The following is a 25894-nucleotide window of genomic DNA, read 5'->3' on the forward strand; positions in this document are numbered from 1 at the left end:
AACAGCTCAGCTCACCAGTGCTGACACCGAGGGCGGTCTTTGCGTGCTGTGCCCGTGTAGGATGCTCATGCTCTCATAGAACCGATAGGAAAAGATTTGGAATCCCATCACCGGTATGCGCGCTCACAAAGCATGCGTGCTTGTGCATGCTCAAATTTACGGTGCGTGTTGAACTGGGGGGGTAAAATGATGTGAAACCCACTTCTGGGGAAGAGGTGTGGCTGACCATCCAAGGGCAACTTGGTTCTGCTCCCTCCCATCCATGCCAAACCAAGATGGTTGATGATAAAGAGACAGCTGAGCAGAGCAAAGTTTTGACCCAAGAGCATCCACAAAACGTGGGTTAGAAAGCCACAAATCCACCAGGCGGAAATTCTGGGCAGATGTTATGACCCAAAATTTAGGAAGCATCCATTTCTCCAAATCTTCTGCTTTAGGTCCTCTGCCCAAGGTGCCAAACCCTCCCCTTTCCAGATTGGCATGAATAGTTCTCTCCATGCCCACTCCGCCGCTGAGCCCCCCCCCCCAAACGATCCCTGTGGAAACAAGAACCCCTCGATGGGCAGCTACGTGGGTTCAAACCCTGCCTGCGGAAATGTACGCGGCTGGCTCCCTTGTCTGCTTTAAAGTTGAATTCCACCAGCGCTTTTTTTGGGGGGGGATGTGGGGTGGGGGGGAGGATGGAGACGGGAAGGAGAGGCTGGAAAAGGTGACACGGAGGAAAGGGGGAAGGACGCCATCCCTTTCTTAGCGCCCCTCCCTTCGCAGGACCCGCGCTGCATTTCACTGATAAACAGGAAATATTGGCAATCAGGATTTCCACATTTATCTGAGCGCAGCAGAAAATAAAAATTTTCAGTCTAAATCCAAGGAGACAAGGCCCTAAGCTTCCTTGAGCCGATACAGGCAGCCCCAGCCCTAGAGAGCGACTCAGGGGGTGCAAATAGACTTTCCTCGTTTTAGGGAGGGTGGGGGAGCATGGGGGGGGGAGGGAGAAATAGAAGACAGAGCCGCGGGGAGGGAGGGGAGACACTTTAGAGAGAGAAGAAGAGAGACATGAGGCTTTGGTCTCCTCTCTCTCCTTTCTGGGGTCTATACAACTATACATTCAGGAAGGAAGGAAGGAAGGAAGGAAGGAAGGAAGGAAGGAAGGAAGGAAATGGGAGAGAGAGAGAGAGAGAGAGAGAGAGAGAAAGAAAGAAAGAAAGAAAGAAAGAAAGAAAGAAAGAAAGAAAGAAAGAAAAGAAAGAAAGAAAGAAAGAAAGAAAGAAAAGGCACTGATGAGGTTACCTTCTTGGGTAATGAAATGTCTGGGGGGAAAAAACCCCAGGTCCAGAAAGTATCAATGACCCCACAGTTGTCCCCCTCCTTCCCCCTGCAAACCCCACTCCCTTCCAGCACTGATGAGGTTACCTAGTTGGGTCATGAAACATCTACAGAAAACCACCAAGCTCAGAGAGCACCAAGAAGCCCCTCATGTCCACCATGAGCTAAACTCTCCTTTATTAATTTCTTCTGTTGAGTTTCATGGGTGATGTGGATGTGGCCCCAAATTCTGTGGCTGGGGGAAGGGGGCTGCCCTCAACCCCCCCCCCTTCCCGGTCCCATGCCACCTTCCACAGTTTTAAATATTTTAAACCGCCATTACTCTTTTGACTGGCAGGGAGAACGTGATTTGTGGTCCAAAACCTTTTGTTTAGATGCTTGTTGTTGTTGTTAGTTGTGAAGTCCTGCCCGACCCATCGCGACTCCATGGAGAACGTTCCTCCAGGCCTTCTTGTCCTCTACCATCCTCTGGAGTCCATTGAAGCTCACACTGGATGCTTTGGTGACTCCATCCAGCCACCTCCTTCTCTGCCGTCCCCTTCTTCTTTTGTCCTCCATCTTTCCCAGCATGAGGCTCTTCTCCAGGGGGTCCTTCTTCCTTCTCATCAGATGGCAAAGTATTTGAGTTTCCTCTTCAGGATCTGGCCTTCTAAAGAGCAGTCAGGGTTGATCTCCTCTAGGACTGACCGGCTGGATCGCCTTGCAGTCCAAAGGACTTGATTCTGTTTTTCTCCTAACTTGCCAGACACAAAACATCACCAGCAACAGTAACAGAGTTGGAAGGGACCTTGGAGGTCATCTAGCCCAACCCCCTGCTCACGCAGGAGACCTCTACTAGGGATTTGAACCGCCAAACTGCCGACCATTTCTGACCCACAAGCTCAGCGTCTTAGCCACTGAGATTGCAAAGTCTTTTGCCCACCCTGGGGAGAAATGGCTACGGTGGTCCCACAGTTGGGAGGGCATGTCTGATTCCCCCATGTTTTCACACCATGCACCGACAGCCAGTTGTGGGTCTGTCACAATAACATTGATATCCCAGGTCTCCTGTGCTGCTCCTTCGAAAGATCACCCCTCGAAGCTCCTTTCTTCCTGCCCAACCCTTCCTTTCTCCATCACCTCTTGCCCCTTGTCCTCCTCTCCTCCCCACTTTCATCCCTGGGGGAGGGAGGCAGTGACGGTCACCACCCTGGGCTCCCTTGCACAACCCTGCCAAGGAGGTCAGCCCTCCTGGCTGCCAAGTGTTTCCGTTTAGTTCCACAGGCCAACTTGACAGGTGGGTGCCCATGATTGATGCCCGTGATTGATGCCTGTGATTGATGCCCAGCGCAGTGCAAGGACTTGAGGCCAGGGAGAAAGGCGGGTCTTCCTGCTTCACCCGCCCGGTGCCCCCTCCAGAGGCTGTACGTTGAATGGGTTGGCATCTTGCCCACCTTTCAGCCTTTGGCCCCCTTGCCAAAGGGAGAGATCAAAATAGAAGCTGGAAAAAGTGGGGGGGGGGGTTAAGAAAGAGGAGGCTGGACTTCAGCAGAGTTTGTCACCCATACCCATGGGCACCGCGAACCTTTTTTTGCCTCCAGTGCTAAAAGCACGAGCGTGCCCACCCCATAACTTAATGACCCCCCCGTGCCATGCCCCCTGCGCATGCACGCATGACATACACGCACACCGTGCTGCCCTGCGCATGCGCGCACAGCTTTCTTGGAGCCTGGGGAGGGTGAAAACAGTCTCCCCCACCCCTCCGGAGGCTGTAAAAATCCCCCTTTTCCAACTTCCGGTGGGCCCACAAGGTCTGTTTTTCATCCTCCCCCCCGGGCTCCAGAGGCTTTCTAGGAGCCTGGGGAGGGCGAAAAACGGCCTCCCTGCTAGCCCTGGAGGCTGGAAACGGCCCGTTTCCCAACTTCCAGGTTGCCCAATGGGCCGTTTTCCTCCTTCCGGAGTCTTCCCTGAAGCCGAAAATGAAGGCCAAAATCAGCTGGAGCTGACAGGGCAACGCCTCGCGTGTCCTAAGAGATGACTCCGCCTGCCACCTGTGGCTCACATGCCACAGGTTCGCCATCCCAGGCCTAGGGCATACGGTTTCTCTGTTCCCAAACCCGCTCATCCGGCCTTCCGTATTTTTTTTCCCCCCTGCCTCAGGAGCCCTACCCGTTTTCACCCCTCCTATGCCTCTATCTTACTCCCAGACGTGTGGGGGAATTGATAGGAAAGCATTTGAAACACACACCTCCGTAATATCACTTGTAAATTCATATTTCCCCCTCTCCCCTCCTGCTCCTCCATTTCGCGGATAACATCTCCCATAGCGCTTAAGGCGTTTACGTATGCTTATCCCAAAAATGGGGTATTGTTATCGGCCCCGGCTATCTCCTTGAGAAAACTTAATTTGATAAGGCTGGTTGTGTGTGTGTGTGTGTGTGTGTGTGTGTGTGTGTGTGTGTGTGTGTTTCCCCCCTCCGCTTTTCTCTTTCTTTCTTTTTTTAAAGGGTGCCTTGTTTGCAAATTCTTCCTGCACGTCCTCATTTATTTTCTCCCCCCCTTCCCCAAATCTTCTCTGCTTAGTTGCTGTTTTAAATATAAAACAGAAGCCATGGGCAATGTTTTCTTGCTGTTTTTTTTCTTTTTCTTCTTCTTCTTCTTCTTGTTTTGGTATGTATGTGCTTTTCATTGTCCCTGTGTTATGCCAGTGGCTTTATCCACCGATAAGTGGATTAGTCGAGCTAAACAAAAAAGGTGTTTCACAGCTAAAAAGCTCCCAAGAACATATTTTTTTATGTTGTTTTTCCACAGAAGAAAACGGAGGGGTGTTGTGGTTTTTTTTGCCCCTTTAATTTTTATTGCCTTCCCTGGCGAGTCAGTCTGGATCAGTTTGTGGCATCTGCCAAGGAGCTGAACCCCTTGTACTGACAGTTGCCCTGGGGCTGTTTGGGGGGTTTATTGGGTTATCCCCCCACTCCACCCAATTACTTTTCCTTTTGTCATATTTCGGAGAACGTTTATGAGCTTTGAAAAAGGGTATTTCTCCTCATGTGGGTCACTTCTTAACTGTGGTGGGACTCTTAACTCCCATCAGCCCAAGCAGAAGGCATGGATGATCGTCCTCGTCATAAATTGTTACAGATTAACAGAGTTGGAAGGGACCTTGGAGGTCATCTACTCCACATATACTCACCCGCCCAAGCAGGAGACCATACACCATTTCTGACAAATGGCAGTCCAGGCTCTTCTTGAAAGCTTCCAGGGATGAAGCTCCCACGACTTCCGAAGGCAACCTCTGTTCCTTCGATTGATTGTTCTGTCAGAAATTCCTCCTTATTTCCAGGTTGAATCTCTCCTTGATCGGTTTCCATCCATTGTTCCTTGTCTGGCCTTCAGGTGCTTTGGAATATAGCTTGACACTCCCCCGCTCCTCTCTGTGGCAGCCCCTCAAATATTGGAAGACTGCTCTCCTGTCTCCCCTGGTCCTTCTCTTCACTAGACTAGCCATGCCCAGTTCCTACAACCGTTCGTTGTAGCTTTTACTCTTCATTCCACTAATCATCCTGGTTGCTCTTCTCTGCACTCTTTCTAGAGGCTCAACATCTTTTTTATAGTGTGGGGACCAAGACTGGATGCAGTACTCTAGGTGTGGCCTTACTAGGGCTTTATAAGGTGGTATTAGTACCTCCCTTGATCTTGATTGTATCTCTCTGTTAATGCAACTTGGGATTGCATTGACTTTTTTGGCTGCCACTGCACACTGCTGGCTCCTATTTAGCTGGTTGTCCACTAAGACTCCAAGATCCTTCTCACAGTTGCTGCTATTAAGCCTGGTTTCATCCAGTCTGTATGTCTCCTTTTGGTTTAGGACTTTTCTCTACATTGAATTTCATTTTGTATTTGTGGCCCATGAGGTCCTCCTGCTTTAATAGAATCAGTCAAGCCTAGGAAGCAACACCCATCGGGTGCAGGTCTGCTAGTCCATCCTGCAATTTTTTCCAATGTTTGGGGGGATCTTCTGGGATCAGGGAAAAAGAGGGAGACCTTCCCACCTTAGACACTGACAGAGAGCTGACAGGTTGATATCTGCAGAACTTGGCTAGAAGTCTTGGAGAGTCACGAACCAATGAAGTGAACTAATGCTCTCCTACAAACTCCCTTTTTGCTGGTCTTTTATTTCCTCTGGGAGGGGCCATTCACTGTCTACCTGTGGCCTTCCTCCCAAGTCGACCCCTGTTCTTTAGCTGTTCCCTCCGCCTGGCAACTCTGCGCATGCGCACACTGGGAACAGGCTCCAGCTGTTCTTCTGCCTCACTGATCTCTGACTCCGAAGGCAGCTGATAACTGGCATACGACTCTGGCCCGCTCTCTGCCTCCGACACAGAGCCCTCATCAGAGCCTTCCCCAGACTCCAGGACTGGCCCATGTTCTTCCCCAACCTCCTCACTGTCCGAATCTGCTGCCTGCTCAGCTGGCCACTGGTGGGCCAAACAGAAACCATCTACTTTGGGGGAAATATCTCTATCTCTCTCCAAAATGAATCCTCCGGCTAGGGAGAAGGAGAAGGAGAAGTAGGACAAGAAGTCGGTCCTCTCTCTCTCTCTCTCCCTCTCTCTCCCTCTCTCTCCCTCCCTCCCTCCCTCTCTCTCTTCTCTCCCCAGCCTCTGGGGTGCCACCAACTTATAGTCTAAATCCTTGCGGGGAGTCGCACCATCCATTGCAATTCCACCCAAGGGCCAGCAGGGGCCTCTAGACTAAAAGTTGAGCAGGATCTTCCATGATCTTGAGAAGCCGCTGCGTGTTGGGTTTGCCTTGGGCGAAAGGGCTCCCGTTTTGCCGGATGGATTGAAACTGGGGGGGGGGGGGCGGAGGGCAGTAGGATAGGACATGCAAAAAAACTCCCGACCATGAAAAGGTCCCCAGCTGGCAGTTAGCAGCATCTGCACTCATCTTGATGGCTCCAGCTGAGCGGTATTTCACTAGTTATCTACATGTAATTATTGCTATGTGGTGCAGATATTAACACTGTCAAGAGTAATTTACCCTGACATTTTTCACTTGCTCTGCAGGCTGGAAGTCTCCCCTCCCTTCTCTGTTTGTCTCCCTCGCTTGCTCAGTCTTGCAACACATGGCTAAGCTTGGGGGTAATTCTCTGCATGGCCCAGGACGTTTCTCTCTCTCTCTCTCTCCCTCCCTCCCATCCTGGTGGTTGTGCCTCCCTAACTCACTTTAGATTTAACCCTGCCCTGGAGAAGAAAAAGGCAGCCCTTCCACCTCCCCATAGTAGCCTTTTTTTTTTGAGGGGGCTGTCCCTTGTCTGGCTTAGATTCCTTCCTCTTCTGTCCTATCCACCACCCAGAGGCTCCAACCGAATTCGGTGGCTGCCTATTCAGTTAGCAGGGGAATCTGGATCCTCCCCCCGCCCCTCTGGTTGGGAAGGGTTGCCCAAGAGTTGGTTGAGGGTCTCCTCTCTTGAAGGAGCTTTTCCCCTTTCTCTCCACAGCCCTTTCCGGCCGGCTGGTGACAGCTCAAATTAAGCCTCCCGACCCGTGGTTGGATCTTGATTTAATGAGACAGTTATTGTATGTTCCCTAATAAATATAAATTGCCCGTTTGGGGGTGGCCGTTGGAGGCAATGCGAGGGTGAAACAAAGCGTGACAGTCGCTTCCATTCGTCACCGAGAGGTTGGGGACGGCAGGGGTGGGCGGGCATCGGTTGTCGCTTTGCGAGGGGCCGGAATTCGCCAGGTAGACACGCCGACAACGGATGGGCTGGTTTGAAGGTGTGGACTCGGGTTCTTGGAAGATGCCAACTTTAGGATGGGGGGGGTCTAGATCGAAAGCAACCCTCCCCGCCCCCCGGCTGTCTCCCCCGAGAAAATCCTTCTGAATCAGGGTTCCATGATCCACGAGAGGAGCTCAAGAGATTATAGCTGCTGGCAAGACCTTTTGAAGAGGGGCCTCTTGGCAAATCTCTTCCTTTGCTTGAAGGGCTAGTGTGATGGAGACCCTTAATTGTGCATAAGTGAAAAGGAGAACGGAGGATGGCGCAAAGTAGGCAGGGGGGGATCTTTCCTTCCCTGGATGAGCACCCCCCTCCCCATTTGCTGCATTCTTCCTTCTCTCTTACCCCCCCACCCCCAACCCACTGGTTTCTCTTAAATCCTGCCTGTTTCCAGCATGATTCTGACAGCAGCATCAGTAGCTCTTAAGGTAAAGCTTCCCCTCGCACATACGTGCTAGTCGTTCCTGACTCTAGGGGGCGGTGCTCATCTCTGTTTCATAGCTGAAGAGCCAGCGCTGTCAGAAGACGTCTCCGTGGTCATGTGGCCGGCATGACTTAAACGCTGAAGGCGCACGGAACGCTGTTCCCTCCCCACCAAAGGTGGTCCCTATTTTTCTACTGGCATTTTTACGTGCTTTCGAACTGCTAGGTTGGCAGAAGCTGAGACAAGTCTCGGGAGCTCACTCCATTACGTGGCGCTAGGGATTCGAACCGCCGAACTGCCAGCCTTCTGATCAACAAGCTCTGCGTCTTAGCCACTGAGCCACCCTTGTAAACTGCTTAGAGAGGGCTATAAAGCGGTATATGTCTGTGGCATTCCTTCCTTCCTTCCTTCCTTGTGGTTAGAATACAATATTGCAGGTTAATTCTGCCAACTGCCCGCAGTTCAATTCTTACACGCTCAATGTTGACTCAGCTTTCTGTCCTTCCGAGGTGGGTAAAATGAGGACCCAGATTGTTGGGGGGGACGGACAATAGGCTGACTCTGTAAACCGCTTCGAGAGGGCCCTAAACACACTATGAAGCAGTATATAAGTCTATTGCTTCTATGGCTGGTCAGAGCCCGGCAGTGTTGAGTTTCAAGGTTTGGTGACCTCCGGTCTCCCCAGCAGTTGACATCTTCAAGATGTCCTGCTCTACACCATCCATGAAACCCTACACCGGGAGGTCTCCACACTTGGCAACTTTTAAGACGGGTGGACTTCGACTCCCAGAATTCCTCAGCCATCTGTGGAATTGTGGGAGTCGAAGTCCACCGGTCTTTTAAAGTCGCCATGTTGGGAGACCCCCTCCCCCCCCCCCGCCTACAAAGAGCCTTCAAAGGATCCGGTGGAGTTACAAACTCTAAAGTTACAGTTTTGATTGGCCTTCTGCACCGTTTTTTGCCCCTTCAAAGGTTTGGCGTGAAGCGCGTTGGAGTTGGCCAGGGCTTCGGCCACAGCGGATGAGCCCCCAGTGTCAAGAGGTCAGAGCAGAGATGATTAAAACGGGTGCAAACAAGCTGCCCCTTGGCAACAGGCGTGGCTTTTGGTGCTGATCTGCCACTTAATCCCTGTCAATTAATGGCCAATACTACCGCTTCATCCAGCCCAGCGCCCGAGATACGGAGCCCCTTCCCAAATCCTATCCGCTTTTCCCCCTCCTTCCCTCCTTCCCTCCCTCCCTCCTCCTCCTCTCACTTTCAGTAACCTGGTGCTCCCAATTAGGGTTTTGACACCCGGACTCGTTGATAAATTGTTTCTGTCATCTGCTTTCTGTCTTTCATTAGGTGCAGAAGACAGGATGGAAGGAGGAAGGATTGGGGTGCAGGGCGAAGAGAGGGGGGGAGGGAGAGGAGATCTGATCTCCCATGCTTAGTGCAGCTAGATACATTAATTACAAAATAGCCCTTTTGCAGCATGAAAAAGCATTAATTAAATTTATGCAATCATTATCTTTAAATAGTTCTGTCTTCCAGGGATCGACCCTCCGCCCCTCCTCTTCTCTTTTTCCTCCACCAAGCCTGTCTAAATATTCCAAAATTTATCCTGCAACCAAGTTCCGCTGCATTCAGACTCGGAGGGGCAGCCTGGCGAGCCCCCAAATGTTCATCATTTTCAGGGCCTCTTGGAAGTTATCATTCATCACTTCCAGCCTGCCTTTAAAAAAAGTAAATCAAGTTATTTATTTTTTTAAAAGGCAGCCAAAAAAAAAAAGTTATTTTCCTAGGCTTGCCGAATTTAGCAGAATTTGGTTGACGTGTTAGAGAAACCTGTTAGGTTGATCTCTCCATACTCAAATCATTTCTTCAGTGGAAAAAAAAATGGCTTTTCGGGATAAACATCTGGGCTACCTCCAGCTCTCAATTCCCGACGGTCGTATTGTTTTCTTAACAGCAAATAGCATTTTTTTTTTTTCAAGTTGCAATCCTGCAGCTTCCTTTTATGTCTCTTCCCTGGGTGTCAGTAGCCCCTCGCTGCAATCCCACAATTTATTATATTTTATTTTGTTTTAATTCTTTAGAGCATTGGAAAGGCCCTCGGGGAAAATTCAAGGATGTGGAAATAATACTTTCTCAAGTTTAATTCATGTTGTTGCCGCGATTCTTTCTTTGTCTCTGTGGCTTCTGCAGTTCCAGTTGGTCGATCTGAAGATTTTAGGGGAAGAAAAACAGAGATGCAATAGGCCTTTTTTTAAAAAAAAACATGACAACTTTCTCAAAAAGTTCTCCACCTTTGGAGCTTCCTCTTAAGTTGAGTTGGCTGAGGCTGCTGGGAATTGTAGTTTGAGAACATTTCAGGCAAACCCCTGCCCCCCTGGGAGAAAAGCAAGTTATGGGTATGGAAAGGGGCGAATTGCTTGCAAAAGCTTTGCATAGTTAATATATTTAGAATTAGGTTGAAAAATGAGTCCAGAGGCCTCTTATAAAGCCCAGGCACCTGGATTCAGAAATAGAAGGAAATCAACCAAACATTAAACCCAGCGCCTGATCTCGGGTTGTGAAGCCACGGCTGCTCTCCGAGGTGCTGATTGCAAACTCTTCTTTCAGTTCGATCTCTTTGCAACCCAGCTGGTTGCAAACATTTACAAGCAGTTGTTAGGCATTGGCAGCCGTCCCCAGGAGTCCCGATTCCCAGATGCCTACATTTTTGTTGTTCCTTCCAACTCTTTTCCCATCAAGAATTGGTACTCCAGATTCCCAGGAATTGGAGACAGGGCACAAAGGACTCCATTCTGGCACGGAGCCTGCAAGGGTTCATGAAATCAAAAGTGACTGCTAAGAGTTTTGCAGGGCCGGGAATCAAAACCTGCCTACAGGAGCCGTTATTAGCTCTGTTGCAACAAAAGAGGTTAGAATAGAAATAGAAAAGAGGATAGAAAAGGATAGGACTAGGAATAGAATAGAAAATAAGGAATATAGAATAGAATAGAATAGAATAGGAATAAGGAATAGAATTAAGGAATAGAATGGAACAGAACGGAATGGAACAGAATAGAATAAGGAATATAGAATAGAAGAATAGAATAGAATTCAGAATAGAATAGGGAATAAGGAAAAAGGAATAAGGAATAAGGAGAATAGAATAGAATAGAATTCAGAATAGAATAGAATAGGGAATAAGGAATATAGAATAGAATAGGAATAAGGAATAGAATTAAGGAATAGAATGGAACAGAATAGAATAAGGAATATAGAAGAATAGAATTGAATAGAATCAAATTGAATTCAGAATAGAATAGGGAATAAGGAATATAGAATAGAATAGAATAGAATAGAATAGGAAGAATGAAGAAGGAATAGAAATAAGGAATGGAACGGAACAGAACAGATCAGAATAAGGAATATAGAATCGAATTCAGAATAAAATAGAAGCGAAACTGGAAGGACCTTGGAGGTCATCTAGTCCAGCCCCCTGCTCAAGCAGGAGCCCCTGTATCAGTGATGGTTAACCTTTTCAGCACCGCATGCTGAAATTGGAGCGTGTGTGGCAGAGCGCCGGAACCCAGACGAGAACCGCCGGCCATTGCCCATGCCACAGAGAGAGTTCTGTGTGCCAACCCTGGCACGCGTGCCATAGGCTTGCCATCACGGCCCTCCTCCATGCCAGACCAGTGCCTGTCCAGTCTCTTCTTAAAAGCTTCCGGTGATGAAGCTCCCACGATTTCCGAAGGCAACTTCTGTCCCACTGATTCATTGTCCTCAGTGTTAGGAAGTTTCCCCTTAATTCCAGGACAAACACCTCCCCCCGCCCAAAAAAAAAACCCCACACTTTTGTTGTGCTCTGGGCCCGAGAAGCTGACTTTTGAGTTTTGCAGCGGGCCTTCATTACAGCCCAGTTGGATACGAACGCCGGGATTTCCAATGTCCAGCTTCTGAATGGAGAACCTGGGGAGAGCATTACATCCGCAGCCTGCCCGTCCCACTGTGGGAGAGAAGAAGGAAGGGCGCATTCCCCCCCCACCCCCAAAGCAAACAGCAGGAGGAAGAAGGAGGGCAGAGAGAGAACCAGCCGAGTGAAATTACTTCTGGTTTCGCTCCCTCCTTTCATTCGTTTGCCAGCCAGCCTTATTAATGGCAGGATTTGGCATCCAAGTGCCTGGCAACATCTTCGGTGAACTTTATTGCATTTTCTTTCTTTTTTTTCATCTCCTCAAGACCTTTCTCTCTCTCTCTCTCTCTCTCTCTCTTTTTTGATATCCTTCTCTTGCCTGATGAAGCCCCCGAGGCACCGGCTTGACTTAATGTCTGTCTCTTCCTGCCCGTCGTTAAGCTGGACTTTAACTGATTGCAAAAAAAGCTTGCTCCATCCGAGGTGGGGATGAAGGCAGGGGGGTTTGGGGGGGTGGGGAGGACCGAAAGACTATCAGTGCACTAAACAACGTAGCCTCAGGCTGGGATATGCCCACCATTCTGAGATGTCTTTGTACTGTCAGGTCCGTTTTCACCGTTGTTGTGGCTTCTTACGGCTGTCTGTCGCGGGAAACGAAGGGGGGGGGAAGGAAAGCAGAGGGGGCTTCAGGCGGGTGGAAAACCTCAAAGGATCTCACGAAATCTTGTTTGGAAGCAATGAAGCAGCAACCCGGCACTCCATTACCGGAGTCTGCAGGGGCTGCGATAGGGAAGGGATCCGCTTAGCGGAAGGCTCCAAGAAGGGTGCGAGAGGAAGAGGAGGGAGATGGAGGGCAGGGTGACCTTCAGCCGCGTTGCCCCTCGTTGGGCTTGTATGGGGTGGCAAGGAGAAAGGGGTCATCCCAGCCAAGAGAAAAGCGTGCCAAGTTAGCGATCTAGTTAGTGGATCTTCCCTGTTCCTGCCAGGAATATGAATTTTTCCCCCCGAATGTGTATTTAAGCACTGTAAAAGCAGTTAGGTTTCCACCCAACACCCCCCCCCCCATCCCGCTAAAATTGCATTCTTTATAAGCCCATGGGAAAAATCTGCACTGGGTGGAGTTTTGCAGACATTTACTCCCAGAATAGGCCTTTCCTTGCAAATTCACACCAGATCTCCTTTTAAAAGTCAAAACAGTATTTCATCCTTCCTTCCCTTCTCCCATTTGAGATCAGACAGGCAGATGCCTCCATGGATGGGGGGTTAGGAATATATAGGAATTACAAAGTCCTAAGATTGATGTTATGTATAAGGGCTCGGTCGCTAAGACGCTGAGCTTGTCGATCAGAAAGATTGGCAGTTGGAATCCCTCGCGCCGCGTAACGGAGGGAGCTCCCCTGACTTGTCCCAGCTTCTGCCAACCTAGCAGTTCGAAAGCACATAAAAATGCAAGGAGAAAAATAGGGACCACCTTTGGTGGGAAGGCCATAGCGCTCCATGCACCTTCGGCGTTGAGTCATGCTGGCCACATGACCACGGAGAACGTCTTCGGACAGCGCTGGCTCTTCGGCTTTGAAACGGAGATGAGCACCGCCCCCTGGAGTCGGGAACGACTGGCACATATGTGCAAAAGGGGAACCTTTACCTTAATATTTATGTCCTTGCTAGATCTGTCTTCCAGCTCCTGTTAATGAAATTTTTGTCCCCTGGGATGTGTGAATTTGGGGGAAGAAGAAATCAGGGTTTTGTCCATTCTGATGGGCAAGCTGGTGGTGACGCAGTACCTGGCCATCCTTACAGGTAACCCCTCTCCCGCATATTCCCCAAGGAAGGAAGATTTGGGGAGATTTTTCTATCACCCATATTTAGAGATGCTTTATAGAAAGCCTGGAGTGTGGCGAAAATCTTTTACAGTTGCGCGCGTTGGCCTCCTTGGAAGTAAAGGGGGGAACTTTCTTCCCTAATTGAATGACCCCCCCCCCAAAAAAATATGGTCTAAGGGGAAAAGAGAAAGGAGCTTCGACTTTATTAGCTTTGGACGGGGCCATAATTCTCACACAAGACAAGAGAGACACATGCACCCCAGCACAGCAAAGGAGACAAGAAAGGAAAAATCTGTCCTCTGCGTACTGTCCTAATCGCCTCTCTTATTGATTCCCATTGATTAAGCAGAGGGTTTTAGCATGGAGGAGGATGTGTGTGGGGGGGAGACGGGGGGACACTTACTTAGCTCTGGAGAGAGGGATAAAGCCAAGGGATGGAAATATTAAATTGGGCCTAGCCGTCCCAGAATCCACAGTGGGGGGATTAGGGGAACGGAGACGAAAGCGCGCGAGAAAATCCCCCTCTAATGACGGCAAGATCTCCGCTTTGTCGAGCGATTCTGCCAAGGTTGGCAAAGGCCTCCGATGGATTGACCCCTTACAGGCGAAATCCGACTCGGCTTTGCAGGCACAACGCGAGGCAGGCAGGGAAATATTCTTCCGCCCCCTTCCTATTTTCCTGTAGCGTTGTTGGGGCACATTACCTGCCTGGTTTCCTTGGTAAGAAATAGGGGGAAACTGGCCAAGAGTCCCCCCCTCTGCCAAAGGGCATCCCTTCTAGAGTCCGGGACGTGGCTTCCCACAATCCCCTTTGCTAGCTAAGGATTCTGGGAAGTGAAGTCTGATCTCCTGGGCTTTTATACTATCTCTGCTCCTGGGTGTCTCTTCTGAACAGACAATGTTCTTGCGTCGTTCATCTGCCCTCCAAAACAATTTGAAGCTCTGTTTTATTCTTTTTCAATTACAAACATAAACATTCCCTCTTTCCTTATGCAGTGTGTCATCCGGGTGCAAACATCTCTGTGCCACATTGTTCCTCATTTGCCACATCTTTCCCATTCATATTAATATTATTTCCCTATGCTTAGTATTATAATATATTAAACATTTAAACATTATAAAACACTCAGTTTTTCTTCTTAATATCTTCTAGTAATAATGTACCAACATTAAACATCATTATTCTTATCATACACATACTAAGCGTTTTATATCTTTATATACCGTGTGTTATCTACTTATTTTTTTAGTTTTCTTCATTTCCAAACTCCCTTTTTTCTCCCCAACCATTGGTAAAATACTTCCCAAATTATATAATATTCACTTTTGCTCTTTCTCTTTAATTTCTAATGTTAATCAGTTCATTTCTGCACATTCTAATATTTTCCTTATCACCTTCTCATCCATAGGAATCTCTACACTTTTCCAATGTTGTGCAAATACAGTTCTAGCTGTGGTTAATACATGAAGGATTAAATATACATTCTCTTTATTATAAATTTCAGGTAGAATTCCTAACAGAAATATTTCTGGCTTCAGCTCAATACATCGTTGTATCATCTCTTTCAACCATGTCTTAATTTATCAAAGCTCTTAGCTTCTAACCCCGTCTCTGTCTCTGACCCATCTCTTGGTTTGGTCCCAGAGCAAGAAAACTCAGGTAGGCTTGCACACCTGTGTCCCAGGTGGGCAAGGCAGCTGGAGGGGTTGGGCAGAGGCCAAGTACGAATCCATCCATGCGGTTGAAACAAAACATGGTTTATTCTGGTCCCCAAGAACTGCCATAAGGGCTTGGCGGAGACCAAGAAACAGTGAAGCTTCGTGCTGAGGGTTCCTTTTATTTTATTCCTTAAGCCACCTTGCCTCATCAGGCTTCACTTAAGCCCATGTACCTATAAGCGAGGGGAGGGAATTCTAGCTGCATTAATATATGAATGATTAAATATATATTCTCTTTATTATAAATTTCAGGTAGAATTCCCAGCAGAAATGTTTCTGGCTTCAGCTCAATGCGTTGTTGCATCCTCTCTTCCAACCATGTCTTAATTTTTGTCCAATATTTCTTTGCCTCTCCACCACATATGATCCAGGTATTTGATGGCACTTCCAACGTTTAGCTGAGTTGTCTTTAAACATCTTTGCCAACCTCTGTTTCCTGATACATCTCCAGTGCCTGGTGGAATGTGCCAAATGTCCTCTTAAAAGCTTTAATAGCCGAAGAGAACATAAAACAAATGAAAGATCAAGGTAGTTTGATAACCGAATGTGTTTGTGGGGAGGAAATGTGCGAACTTTGTCGCTAACGTATGAAGAACGGTTGCAGGATTTGGGTATGGCCAGTCTAGAGAAAAGAAGGACAAGGGAGGACATGATAGCAGGATTCCTTTATTGGAGGGGCTGCCACAAAGAAGAGGGAAGCATCAGAAGGTGAGACATGAAATAATGAATGGAAACTAATCAAGGAGAGAAGCAACTTGGAATTAAGGAGAAACTTCCTAACAGTGAGGATAATGAACAGAAGTTGTGGACGGTCCATTACTGGAGGTTTTTAAGAGGCTGGACAGCCACTTGTCTGAAATGCTCAGGGGTCTCCTGCCTGAGCAGGGGGTTGGACTAGAAGACCTCCAAGGTCCCTTCCATCTCTATTCAGATTCTAAATTCTCCGAGAAGCGGCAATGTGACTTTAACCATCTTTTTTGCAAATCAGAGCCTGCCATGAGGCATTCAAACTAGGTTCGGGATTTGGATTCGCCCCCACCAAAATCTGGAAAAAAAACACCCTCCTTTCTCAACCTGGGACCCCGTTTTTGCAGCCCCCCCACCCTCCCCAGACCCGACTCTTTGCAGCCTCCAATAAAACCGAACACGCCGGTTATGATTGCCTCTGTTCGCTGCGCGTGGTGTGCCAAAGCCAACTGCGTTTATCGTAAAGGATGCACATTTGCGGCGTGAATCTCCACAGCGAGACGCCCTCGGGGCCAGCTCAGAAACGGAGAGAATTAATTACATTTAAAAAAAAAAAAAAAGAAAAAGGAAGACAGAAAGAGGAGAAGTGCCACTTCTTTTAAAGTGAGGGACCAGAGGGGTGATGAAATCCCGCGGGGAGAAGCACAATGGTGTGTGTGTGTATGTGTGTGTGTCGGGGGGGGGGGGGGTTCCATTGTTTGTTTTTTGAGGGGAGGGGTCTGTAAAAACAGGAGAATAGTGGACAAGCCCAGAAAAGGAGGGGGGAATTATCAGAAAAGGATAGAGAATGAAGGTTTCAGCTGCCTGCATTGTATCCGGAGATTCGAACCGAATCAGGCCTCTTAGGTTAAAGTTACTAAGCAGAACAAAGCCTGTTTTGTCTGGTCTTTACTTAGAATACAGAATAACAGAGTTGGAAGGGACCTTGAAGGTCATCTAGTCCAACTCCCTGCTTAGGCAGGAAACCTTACACCCCTTCAGACAAATGGATATCCAACATCTTCTTAAAAATGTCCAGTGTTGGAGCATTCACAACTTCTGGAGGCAAATTGTTCTACTGATTAATTGTTCTAACCCTCAGGAAATCCCTCCTTAGTTCTAGGTTGCTTCTCTCCTTGATTAGTTTCCATCTGTTGCTTCTTGTCCTGCCTTCAGGTGCTTTGGAGAATAGCTTGACTCCCTCTTCTTTGTGGAAACCCCTGAGATATTGGAAGACTGTTATCACGTCTCCCCCTAGTCCTTCTTTTCATTAAACTAGACACACCCAGTTCCTGCAACCGTTCTTGTTCTTCGTATGTTTTAGCCTCCAGTCCCCTCATCATCTTTGTTGCTCTTCTCTGCACTCTTTCTAGAGTCTCCACATCTTTTCTACATGGTGGCAACCAAAACTGGATGCCGTATTCCAAGTGTGGCTTTACCAAGGCATTATAAAGTGGTATCAACACTTCATGTGATCTTGATTCTATCCCTCTGTTTATACAGCCTAGAAATGCGTTGGCTTTTAAAAACCTCCATATTCAAGCATTTTGTAAACCAGAGGTGGTGAGCTTTAGGGACTTGAGGACATCCTGGAAGTCTCTCCTCCCCCCCCCCCAAAAGAGACAAGAAGGTTCGGATCGTGTGCAAAAGTGCAAAATTGGGTAGGGGGGCAATGCAAGGGGGGAATGGGAGCGAGGGAGGCGGGAGAAGGCTTCAGTCCTGCAGATCGACTGAAGGAGAGATGTGGCTCCTGATAACAATAATAGTAATAATAATAATGCTATTAAATTCTAATACCTATTGGATACGGAGAGAGTATTGATTTTGGTTAGCCATGGTACTTCCCTCCCCTCGGAGTAAAATATAGAAAAGCAAGGTCAAAAATGGGGAGGGGGATGAGCTAGGATGGAGCTCAGCCTTCTCTTCCTTCCCAGGAGGTTTTTTTTTTGGAGGGATGGTAACACAGGGCCCACAACGAAACCAGTGCAGCACAAGTGGGTTGGAAACTGTGGTGCGCTCCAACTGGTGAGCCTGTGTTCCTGTCTCTCCAGCTGCAGGGGAGCCCCACTCAGCACCGTCTAGGGCAGGGGTGTTGAACTCAAGGCCCGCGGGCCAGATCCGATCCACCGGGTGTTTAGATCCGGCCCGCGGAGCTGCCCAGGAAATGATAATGCAAGAATAGGGCAGGAAAGGAGAAAGGGAAAGAGGAAAGACAAAGACAAATAAGGGAAGAGGGGAAGAGAGCACGGAAGGAAAAAGAAGGAAAGAGGGGAAGAAAGAAGGAAGGAGAAGGAAGAGGGAAGTAACAAAGAAAAAGGAGGAAGGAAGGAAGGAAGGAAGGAGAGATAGGTTGGATGAATGTGTACATAAGGAAGGAAGGAAGGAAGGAAGGAAGGAAGGAAGGAAGGAAGGAAGGAAGGAAGGAAGGAAGGAAGGAAAGAAGTTATAATGAGTGAGGGAGGGACTGAGGAGACTCCTGCCTTAGCACTTGGCCACCACAGGTGACAAATGTTGAGCTGACCACGGCCCACCAGACGACGGTCCCCAGGCCACACCCATCCCCCTCCCCCAAGGTCAAAAGCGACTCTGATGTGGCCCTCAATGCAATTGAGTTTGACACCCCTGGTCTAGAGGATGGGAATTATGGGAACTTGTCAGGTGCGACAGACCATGTTTGCACATGAAGGTACAATTTGAGTGATTTATTACAAAAAGCTGACACACCATTCAAGTAATAGCCAGGACTTGGTTAGGTAAGAGTCCATGGCAGTAAAGGGGAATTGGACCTGATTCTTTGGTGTTGACGTAAGGATTCCAGGCTGATTCCTCTTTCTCAACCCCTCCCTTGGCTAGGCTAATTCTTCTCTTACACAATTATTGTTAGAGACACAGGGATATGTCAGCTCCCAAATCACAACACAGCTTATGCCGGAAGGAAGGAAGGAAGGAAGGAAGGAAGGAAGGAAGGAAGGAAGGAAGGAAGGAAGGAAGGAAGGAGAGATAGGTTGGATGGATGGGTAGGGTAGATGAGAAGGAAGGAAGAGGAAGGAAGAAAGGAAAGATAGGTTGGATGGATGGGTAGATGAGAAGTTGGATAGATGGGTAGGGTAGATGAGAAGGAAGGAAGAGGAAGGAAAAAAGGAGAGATAGGTTGGATGGATGGGTAGATGAGAAGGAAGGAAGGAAGGAAGGAAGGAAGGAAGGAAGGAAGGAAGGAAGGAAGGAAGGAAGGAAGGAGAGATAGGTTGGATGGATGGGTAGATAGGAAGGAAGGAAGGAAAGAAGGAAGGAAGGAAGGAAGGAAGGAAGGAGAGATAGGTTGGATGGATGGGTAGGGTAGATGAGAAGGAAGGAAGAGGAAGGAAGAAAGGAAAGATAGGTTGGATGGATGGGTAGATGAGAAGTTGGATAGATGGGTAGGGTAGATGAGAAGGAAGGAAGAGGAAGGAAAAAAGGAGAGATAGGTTGGATGGATGGGTAGATGAGAAGGAAGGAAGGAAGGAAGGAAGGAAGGAAGGAAGGAAGGAAGGAAGGAAGGAAGGAAGGAGAGATAGGTTGGATGGATGGGTAGATAGGAAGGAAGGAAGGAAAGAAGGAAGGAAGGAAGGAAGGAAGGAGAGATAGGTTGGATGGATGGATAGATGGGAAGGAAGGAAGGAATGAAGGAGAGATAGGTTGGATGGATGGATAAATGAGAAGGAAGGAAGGAAGGAAGGAAGAAGGAAGTCCTATCATGAGGTCAATGGATGTTCCACCTTTTTCCTTACACTGATCTTGAGGGGCAGCATCACAGTGTGAAATAAACTACAGGGTGTGCTTTTCACTTTGATCTGCAAAATGTACAACATAATTCAGTCTCTGGGCAAAGGGTTTGGACAGGGGAGGACAAAAAAGGGAGGGGCACTAGACACTTGGGGAGGAGGGGGGATGGCTGAAAAACATTCTGGGGGGGGGGCATTCATTCTGTCTGGGCAGAATGGGGGATTCATTTCCTGCTTGGAAAGCAACTCATGAGAATCTCAAGGTAAGTGGGGGATGCTGGTTGGTTTCCACGAATGAGATAGACAAGACCAAGACAAGGAGGGCAGGGATAGGCCAATGGGGAGGAAGGCAGAGTAAATATAGGCCAATGGGGAGAAAGGCAAAGTAAGGATGGGCCAATGGGGAGAAAGGCAGAGTAAAGATAGGCCAATGGGGAGGAAGGCAGAGTAAATATAGGCCAATGGGGAGAAAGGCAAAGTAAGGATGGGCCAATGGGGAGAAAGGCAGAGTAAAGATAGGCCAATGGGGAGAAAGGCAGAGTAAATATAGGCCAACGGGGAGAAAGGCAAAGTAAGGATGGGCCAATGGGGAGAAAGGCAGAGTAAGGATGGGCCAATGGGGAGAAAGGCAGAGTAAAGATGGGCCAATGGGGAGAAAGGCAGAGTAAAGATGGGCCAATGGGGAGAAAGGCAGAGTAAAGATGGGCCAATGGGGAGAAAGGCAGAGTAAAGATAGGCAATGGGGAGAAAGGCAGAGTAAAGATAGGCCAATGGGGAGAAAGGCAAAGTAAGGATGGGCCAATGGGGAGAAAGGCAGAGTAAGGATGGGCCAATGGGGAGAAAGGCAGAGTAAAGATGGGCCAATGGGGAGAAAGGCAGAGTAAAGATAGACCAATGGGGAGAAAGGCAGAGTAAGGATGGGCCAATGGGGAGAAAGGCAGAATAAGGATGGACCAATGGGGAGAAAGGCAGAGTAAGGATGGACCAATGGGGAGAAAGGCAGAATAAGGATGGGCCAATGGAGAGAAAGGCGGGGCAGAGATAGGCCATGTCAGTGGTGGGTTCCTACTGGTTCGGACCACTTAGGCCAAACCCATAGTGGTTCAGTGCTGGGTGGGTGGAACCGGCAGAGACCCATGCCTGCCACCCCCACCCTCGAACCAGTTCTCCATCTTGTTTTTTGCTTCTGTGCATGCGCAGAACAATTTTTGTTTTACTGCCCCATTTGCGCACAGCATGCATTAAGCATACGCGCCAGCTAAGTCTCCACGAGCTGACTGGCACTGCCGAATGCCGGAACCCACCCCTGGGTCATGAGTTGAGAGACAGACCAAGGATAGGCTTATAGGGTGCAAGGGACGTATTGGGGAGGTAGGTGGATGGGTTTGGGTTCTGGGTTGGTGTAACGAGATGGGTGATGTAGTTGGAAAAGTCAAAGAATTGGAGTAAGGAAAGGGGTTAGCGAAGGTGGACGGCATGTTGTACGGGGAGGGGAGTTCTGAGTAAGATGGGGAGGGGGGAGCGGTTCAGTGAGGAAGAAGTTGGGGAGGGGGAAGGGGTTGGAGTAGGGGAGGGGAACAAACTGAAGGATCAGGGGAAGAAGGAAAAGGAGGGGGGAAATGGGAGGGGAGAGTTGGAGGGAAGGGAGGAGAACTGTGGGAAGGGAAGCAAGAGAAGGGAAAGTGGGGGAAGAGAATGGAGAGAAGGAAGGAAACGTGAAGGAGGTGAAGAACAGAGGAAGGCAAGGGAGGGAAGGGAAGAGTGGGTAAAGAGGGTCGGGAAGGAGGAATGATGGGGAAGGGAAGCCCCATTCTTGCCATGGGGTGAGGTGGGAGAAGTCTCTCTACTGGAGGGGGGCGTGGGGGGGATGACCACTGACCATCTTCAGGGCTGCTGTTCGCCAATTTCTTCGTCTCCGCTCAACTTGTCTTGTTGGGGGGGGATCCATGATGGCTATTTGCCACCCCCCAAACCCACTCACCCTTCTCTTACCCCCTTCCCCCCTCCGCAGGTGATGAGCATCCTGAGCAACCCCAGCGGAGTGGCCCCCCAGTCCCAGGCCGACTTCTCCATTTCCCCCCTGCACGGCAGCCTGGACAGCGCCAATGCCATCTCGGCCAGCTGCAGCCAGCGCAGCGACTCCATCAAGTCCGTGGACAGCCTCCCCACCTCCCAGGCCTACTGCCCCCCCACCTACACCACCACGGGCTACAGCGTGGATCCCGTGGCCGGCTACCAGTACGGCCAGTACGGCCAGAGTGAGTATCCTTCCGTCTTGGGTGTCACCTGAAAGAGATGGAGATGGGGAGGGGGCTGCACTCCTGCCTAGAGGGCCTCCACAGAAATGCCAATGGTGGGGGTGACCCTTTGGGGCCTCCAAGAAAGAAAGAGAGAGAAAGACAGAGAGAGAGAAAAAGAAAGAAGGGAGAAAGAAAAAGAAAGAAAGAAGGAAGGAAAGAGAGAGAAAGAGAGACAGAGAGAAAAAGAAAGAAGGGAGAAAAAGAAAGAAAGAAAGAAAGAAAGAAAGAAAGAAAGAAAGAAAGAAAGAAAGAAAGCAAGCAGGCAGGAAAGAGAGAGAAAGACAGGGACAGAGAGAAAAAGAAGGAATGGAGAAAAAGAAAGGATAGAAGGAAAGAGAGAGAAACACAGAGAGAGAGAAAGAAGGAAAGAAGGAGAGAGAGAGAGAAAGAGAGAGAGAAAAAAAGAAAGGAAGAAGGAAGGAAAGAGACAGAGACAGAGAAAAAGAAAGAAGGGAGAAAAAGAAAGAAAGAAAGAAAAAAGAAAGAAGGAAAGAAAGAGAAAGACAGACAGAGAAAAAGAAAGAAAGAGATTGAGAGAGAAAGATAGAGACAGAGAAAAAGAAAGAAGGAAGGGAGGAAGGAAAGAAAGAAAGAGACAGAGAGAAAAAGAAAGAAGGGAGAAAAAAAGAAAGGAGAAAAAAGAGAAAAAAAGAAAAAAGAAAGAAAGAGAGGGATGGAAACCGGAGAGGAAGGAAGGACTACAAACCTGGCACTAGAGGCAGCTTCAGAGGATAATTCGAGGGCTGGATGGGACCTGGAGGTCATCTAGTCCAACCCTGCTCCAGCAGGACATGGTTACAGTGAGTTTCTGTCTTTTGATCCCCTGGTTACGTGGCTACATAGTCACATGACCCCTGCCAAGCCACGCCCACCAAGCCACGCCCACAGAACCAGTAGTAAAAAAAGGATTTCCCCACTGTCCCTTAGTCCTTGTGCCGGAGTATATTCCCTGGTGAGGTTTGAGGCACCCCCGCTTTCCCCTTCCCCGGGGGGGGGCCTCCCCAATTGACCCTCGGGGTCCCTCCGTTTTCCTTTTCATGCGCTTCCCTTCCCCAAATGAGAAACGGCTGCCATGGGAGACCGGGAAGGGGGGGGGCTGTGAACGCTCCCTCACCTCTTCTCCCACCCACCCCCAATCCCCGGGAAGAACACCCCCACCCCCACCCCCAAAAAAAGTTTGGCCTGTGACTCCCCCCCCCCCTTGACCTTCCTCTCGCTTCTGGTGGTGAAGCCCAGCCACACGTGGAAGTGATAAAAAGCCCGAGACAAATTCCAGGCCAGAGAGATGCCTCCAGGCCAAGCGTTAGTCACACACACACACACACAAACACACACACACACAAACACACACCTCTATAGATGTGCCTCTCTGTATGTAACGTATGTTGTGTTTTTGTGCACGGCTGAGGACAGGAGGGGGAAACACCCCCCCCCCCAAAAAAACCATGAGCTGCATTTGGGGAGGGAGAGACCCTCAGATACGGGGGGGGGGGGGAGAGAGAGCCAGCATCGGCCGCTGGCCTCCTCCCTTTCTGAATTTGGCAGAAGAGGGGCAAAGGGGCACTTGGCAAAATCCCCCCCACCCCGGATGCCCTGCCAGCCTCTCCCCTGGGCCTCCCTAACTCCCCCCAAGAAGTTGAAGCAGCAAGGGGGCACTGAGCTGGTCGCCCACTCCTCTCATCGAGCTCTGGTCAGCAGGCAGCCAGGCCAGACTTCAGCTGGGAGGAAGACGGCCCTTCTCTCTTCCACCTCAGCTCATTAGACAAGGGGGAAGCAAAGCAAAGTTTCTACCTTCCTCTCTCTAGCGCCCTGGCCCCAGGGGTTCCTCTGCTCTGGGTTTCTAAAGGGGGAGGGGAGGGGAGAGGAGAAGAGGAAGGGAGGATTTTAGAGAAATGGAAAGAGGGAGAGAAGAGAAGAGTAAAGAGAAAGGCGGATTTCAGGGGATTGGAAGGAGGGAGAGCAGAAGAGAAGAGGGAGAATTTTAGAGATATGGAAAGAGGGAGAAGAGAGGAGAGAAAGGGAGAATTTTAGGGGAATGGAAAGAGGGAGAAGAGAAAAGAGAAAGGTGGATTTTAGGGGATTGGAAGGAGGGAGAGGAGAAGAGAAAAGAGAAGAGGGAGAATTTTAGAGGAATGGAAGGAGAGAGAAGAGAAGAGAAAAGAGAAAGGCAGATTTCAGGGGATTGGAAGGAGGGAGAGCAGAAGAGAAAAGAGAAGAGAAGAGGAAGGGAGAATTTTAGAGGAATGGAAAGAGGGAGAAGAGAAAAGAGGAGAGAAAGGGAGAATTTTGGGGGAATGGAAAGAGGGAGAAGGGAAGGGGGAAGAGGAGAGGAGAGAAAAAAGAAGAAAAGGAAAGGAGGGAGGAAGGGAAGGAGGACAGTGCGGAGGGGGATTCTGCCTCCATTCGGAGCCTGAGCTGAACCCCAACCACCCCTTTCTCGACAGGGCCCCCAGGCCCCCCCATCTTTGGGCCTCCCCTGGCCTTTGGGTGCAGAGAGCCTGGATACTGGCCTCACCCTGAGATGGAGGAAATGGTGTCAAAAGCAAACCGCCACACAAATCTCCAGGAACCAGATTCCCCTCCAAATAAGGGGCTTCTCCCACTCCCCCCTCCTAAAATCACCTCTAAATAATACCTCCACAAAAGACCCCCCCGAGTTCATGTTACCTTTTTCTCCTATAAGTCCCTGGGGTGTTTAGACCCCAAACCTTCCCCCCCCCCTTCATTCATTCTGGGTCTATGTGCAAAGTGCAGCCTAAATGTGCGGCTCGTGAACGCTTTCGCCACGGTACCGCGGACGGGGAATCGAACGTCGTAAGTTGGCACTGCAGTGGCCGCCGGTGGCAATTCCCGCCCGCCCGCTGTGCCAACTTCGTAAAAGTTGGGTGGGGAGGCTTAAAAAAGGCCTGCGGCTCGAAGCTTTAGCGGCATCCTTTCCCCTCCCCCCCTTGGCCCTGTGCCCGAGCCGTTGCCCACCACCTCCTTGGCCCTCCTTGGAGGAAGAGTGCCAGCCTGGAGGGTTGAGCTGGTCCCAGAGGCCAAAAGCTACCCTAATGATGGCCGTTATGGAACGCCGAGGCGTGAAAAAAATTCCTAATGGATGTGACAAGACTAATAAGGATTTTTGCTAGGAAGGAGCCCCCTTTGGGGAAAGGACGCTGACAGGACGCTGACGGGTGAAATTTGTTTACTTGCTTGGCACCAAGTGGGGCTCTCCGCGCGAGTCTTATTAATCTAATTTGAGGCTGAAGAATTACAGGAGGGGGAAACAGGCAAAAAAATAAAAAATAACTGAAGCTCCAGCTAACAAAGAGTTGGGTAAAACTGGATGCCTAGGCCAAATAAATGCAATATTTATATATATATATATATACATACATCATACATACATACATACATACATACATACATACATACATACATACATACAGTATATGCAATATATTAAATTTATTTTGGCCTGCCGTCTTAAGAGTGGAAGGCGTTCTCTCTCTAGCCCAGTATTTCTCAACCTTGGTGACTTTAAGTCCTGCGGACTTCAACTCCCAGAATCCCCCAGCTGGCTGGGGGATTCTGGGAGTTGAATCCGCAGGACTTAAAGTCACCAAGGTTGAGAAACACTGCTCTAGCCAAAAGCCAATTGACACTGGTAGTCTCAAGACGTATGACCTGCAATTGAGCCAAATTTTTGCGGCTAAGTTAAGGGGCTCCGTTTTACGACCTCCCTTGCCACCGTTGTTCTGCGATTCACTGCCGTTGTTAAGTTAGTAACTGGATTGTGAATCCGGTTTCCCCCATCAACCGTTCATAAATGTGAGTCAGTTTCTGGGCTTGAATTTTGATCAGGGGATGCTGAGAAACGGTCTCGAGTCTCTTCCCCCCCCCCCCCCAGTGCTGTCGTAATTTCGAGCGTTCACTAAATGAACTGTTGCAAGTCAAGGGCTAAGTTAGATTTCAAATCCTACTGTTAGGTTTTTATCGGCGCTTTCTCAAATCGTGAGATCAGCACTGAATAAAACACTGGGGTGGGGGGGAGGACTATGTCAGCTGAGCTACCAAATCTTGTACGTTTAAGTCAGGTTTTTTTAAACACCCTTATACGATATTTATTCGGGGAGGGGGAGGCGATATAAAGAAACTTCTAAGGCAAAAGGCTCAAATCATG

General features: G+C 49.1%; 1 protein-coding gene across 1 annotated transcript in view; it reads left to right on the top strand.

The window, feature by feature from the left end:
• The window catches only part of LOC148046968 (paired box protein Pax-7-like), a gene marked incomplete at its 5' end in the record, with an annotated part of 46278 nt that overhangs the window by 17573 nt on the left and 2811 nt on the right, over positions 1-25894 (top strand). The window contains 1 exon segment of the mRNA XM_087712140.1: positions 21441-21687. Coding sequence (XP_087568266.1) covers positions 21441-21687 — 247 coding nt within the window.

The sequence above is a fragment of the Thamnophis sirtalis genome, unplaced genomic scaffold (genome assembly GCF_051295495.1).
Source record: "Thamnophis sirtalis isolate CommonGarterSnake01/CBP01778 unplaced genomic scaffold, rThaSir2_p1.2 scaffold_4, whole genome shotgun sequence".
Classification (NCBI taxonomy): domain Eukaryota; kingdom Metazoa; phylum Chordata; class Lepidosauria; order Squamata; family Natricidae; genus Thamnophis; species Thamnophis sirtalis.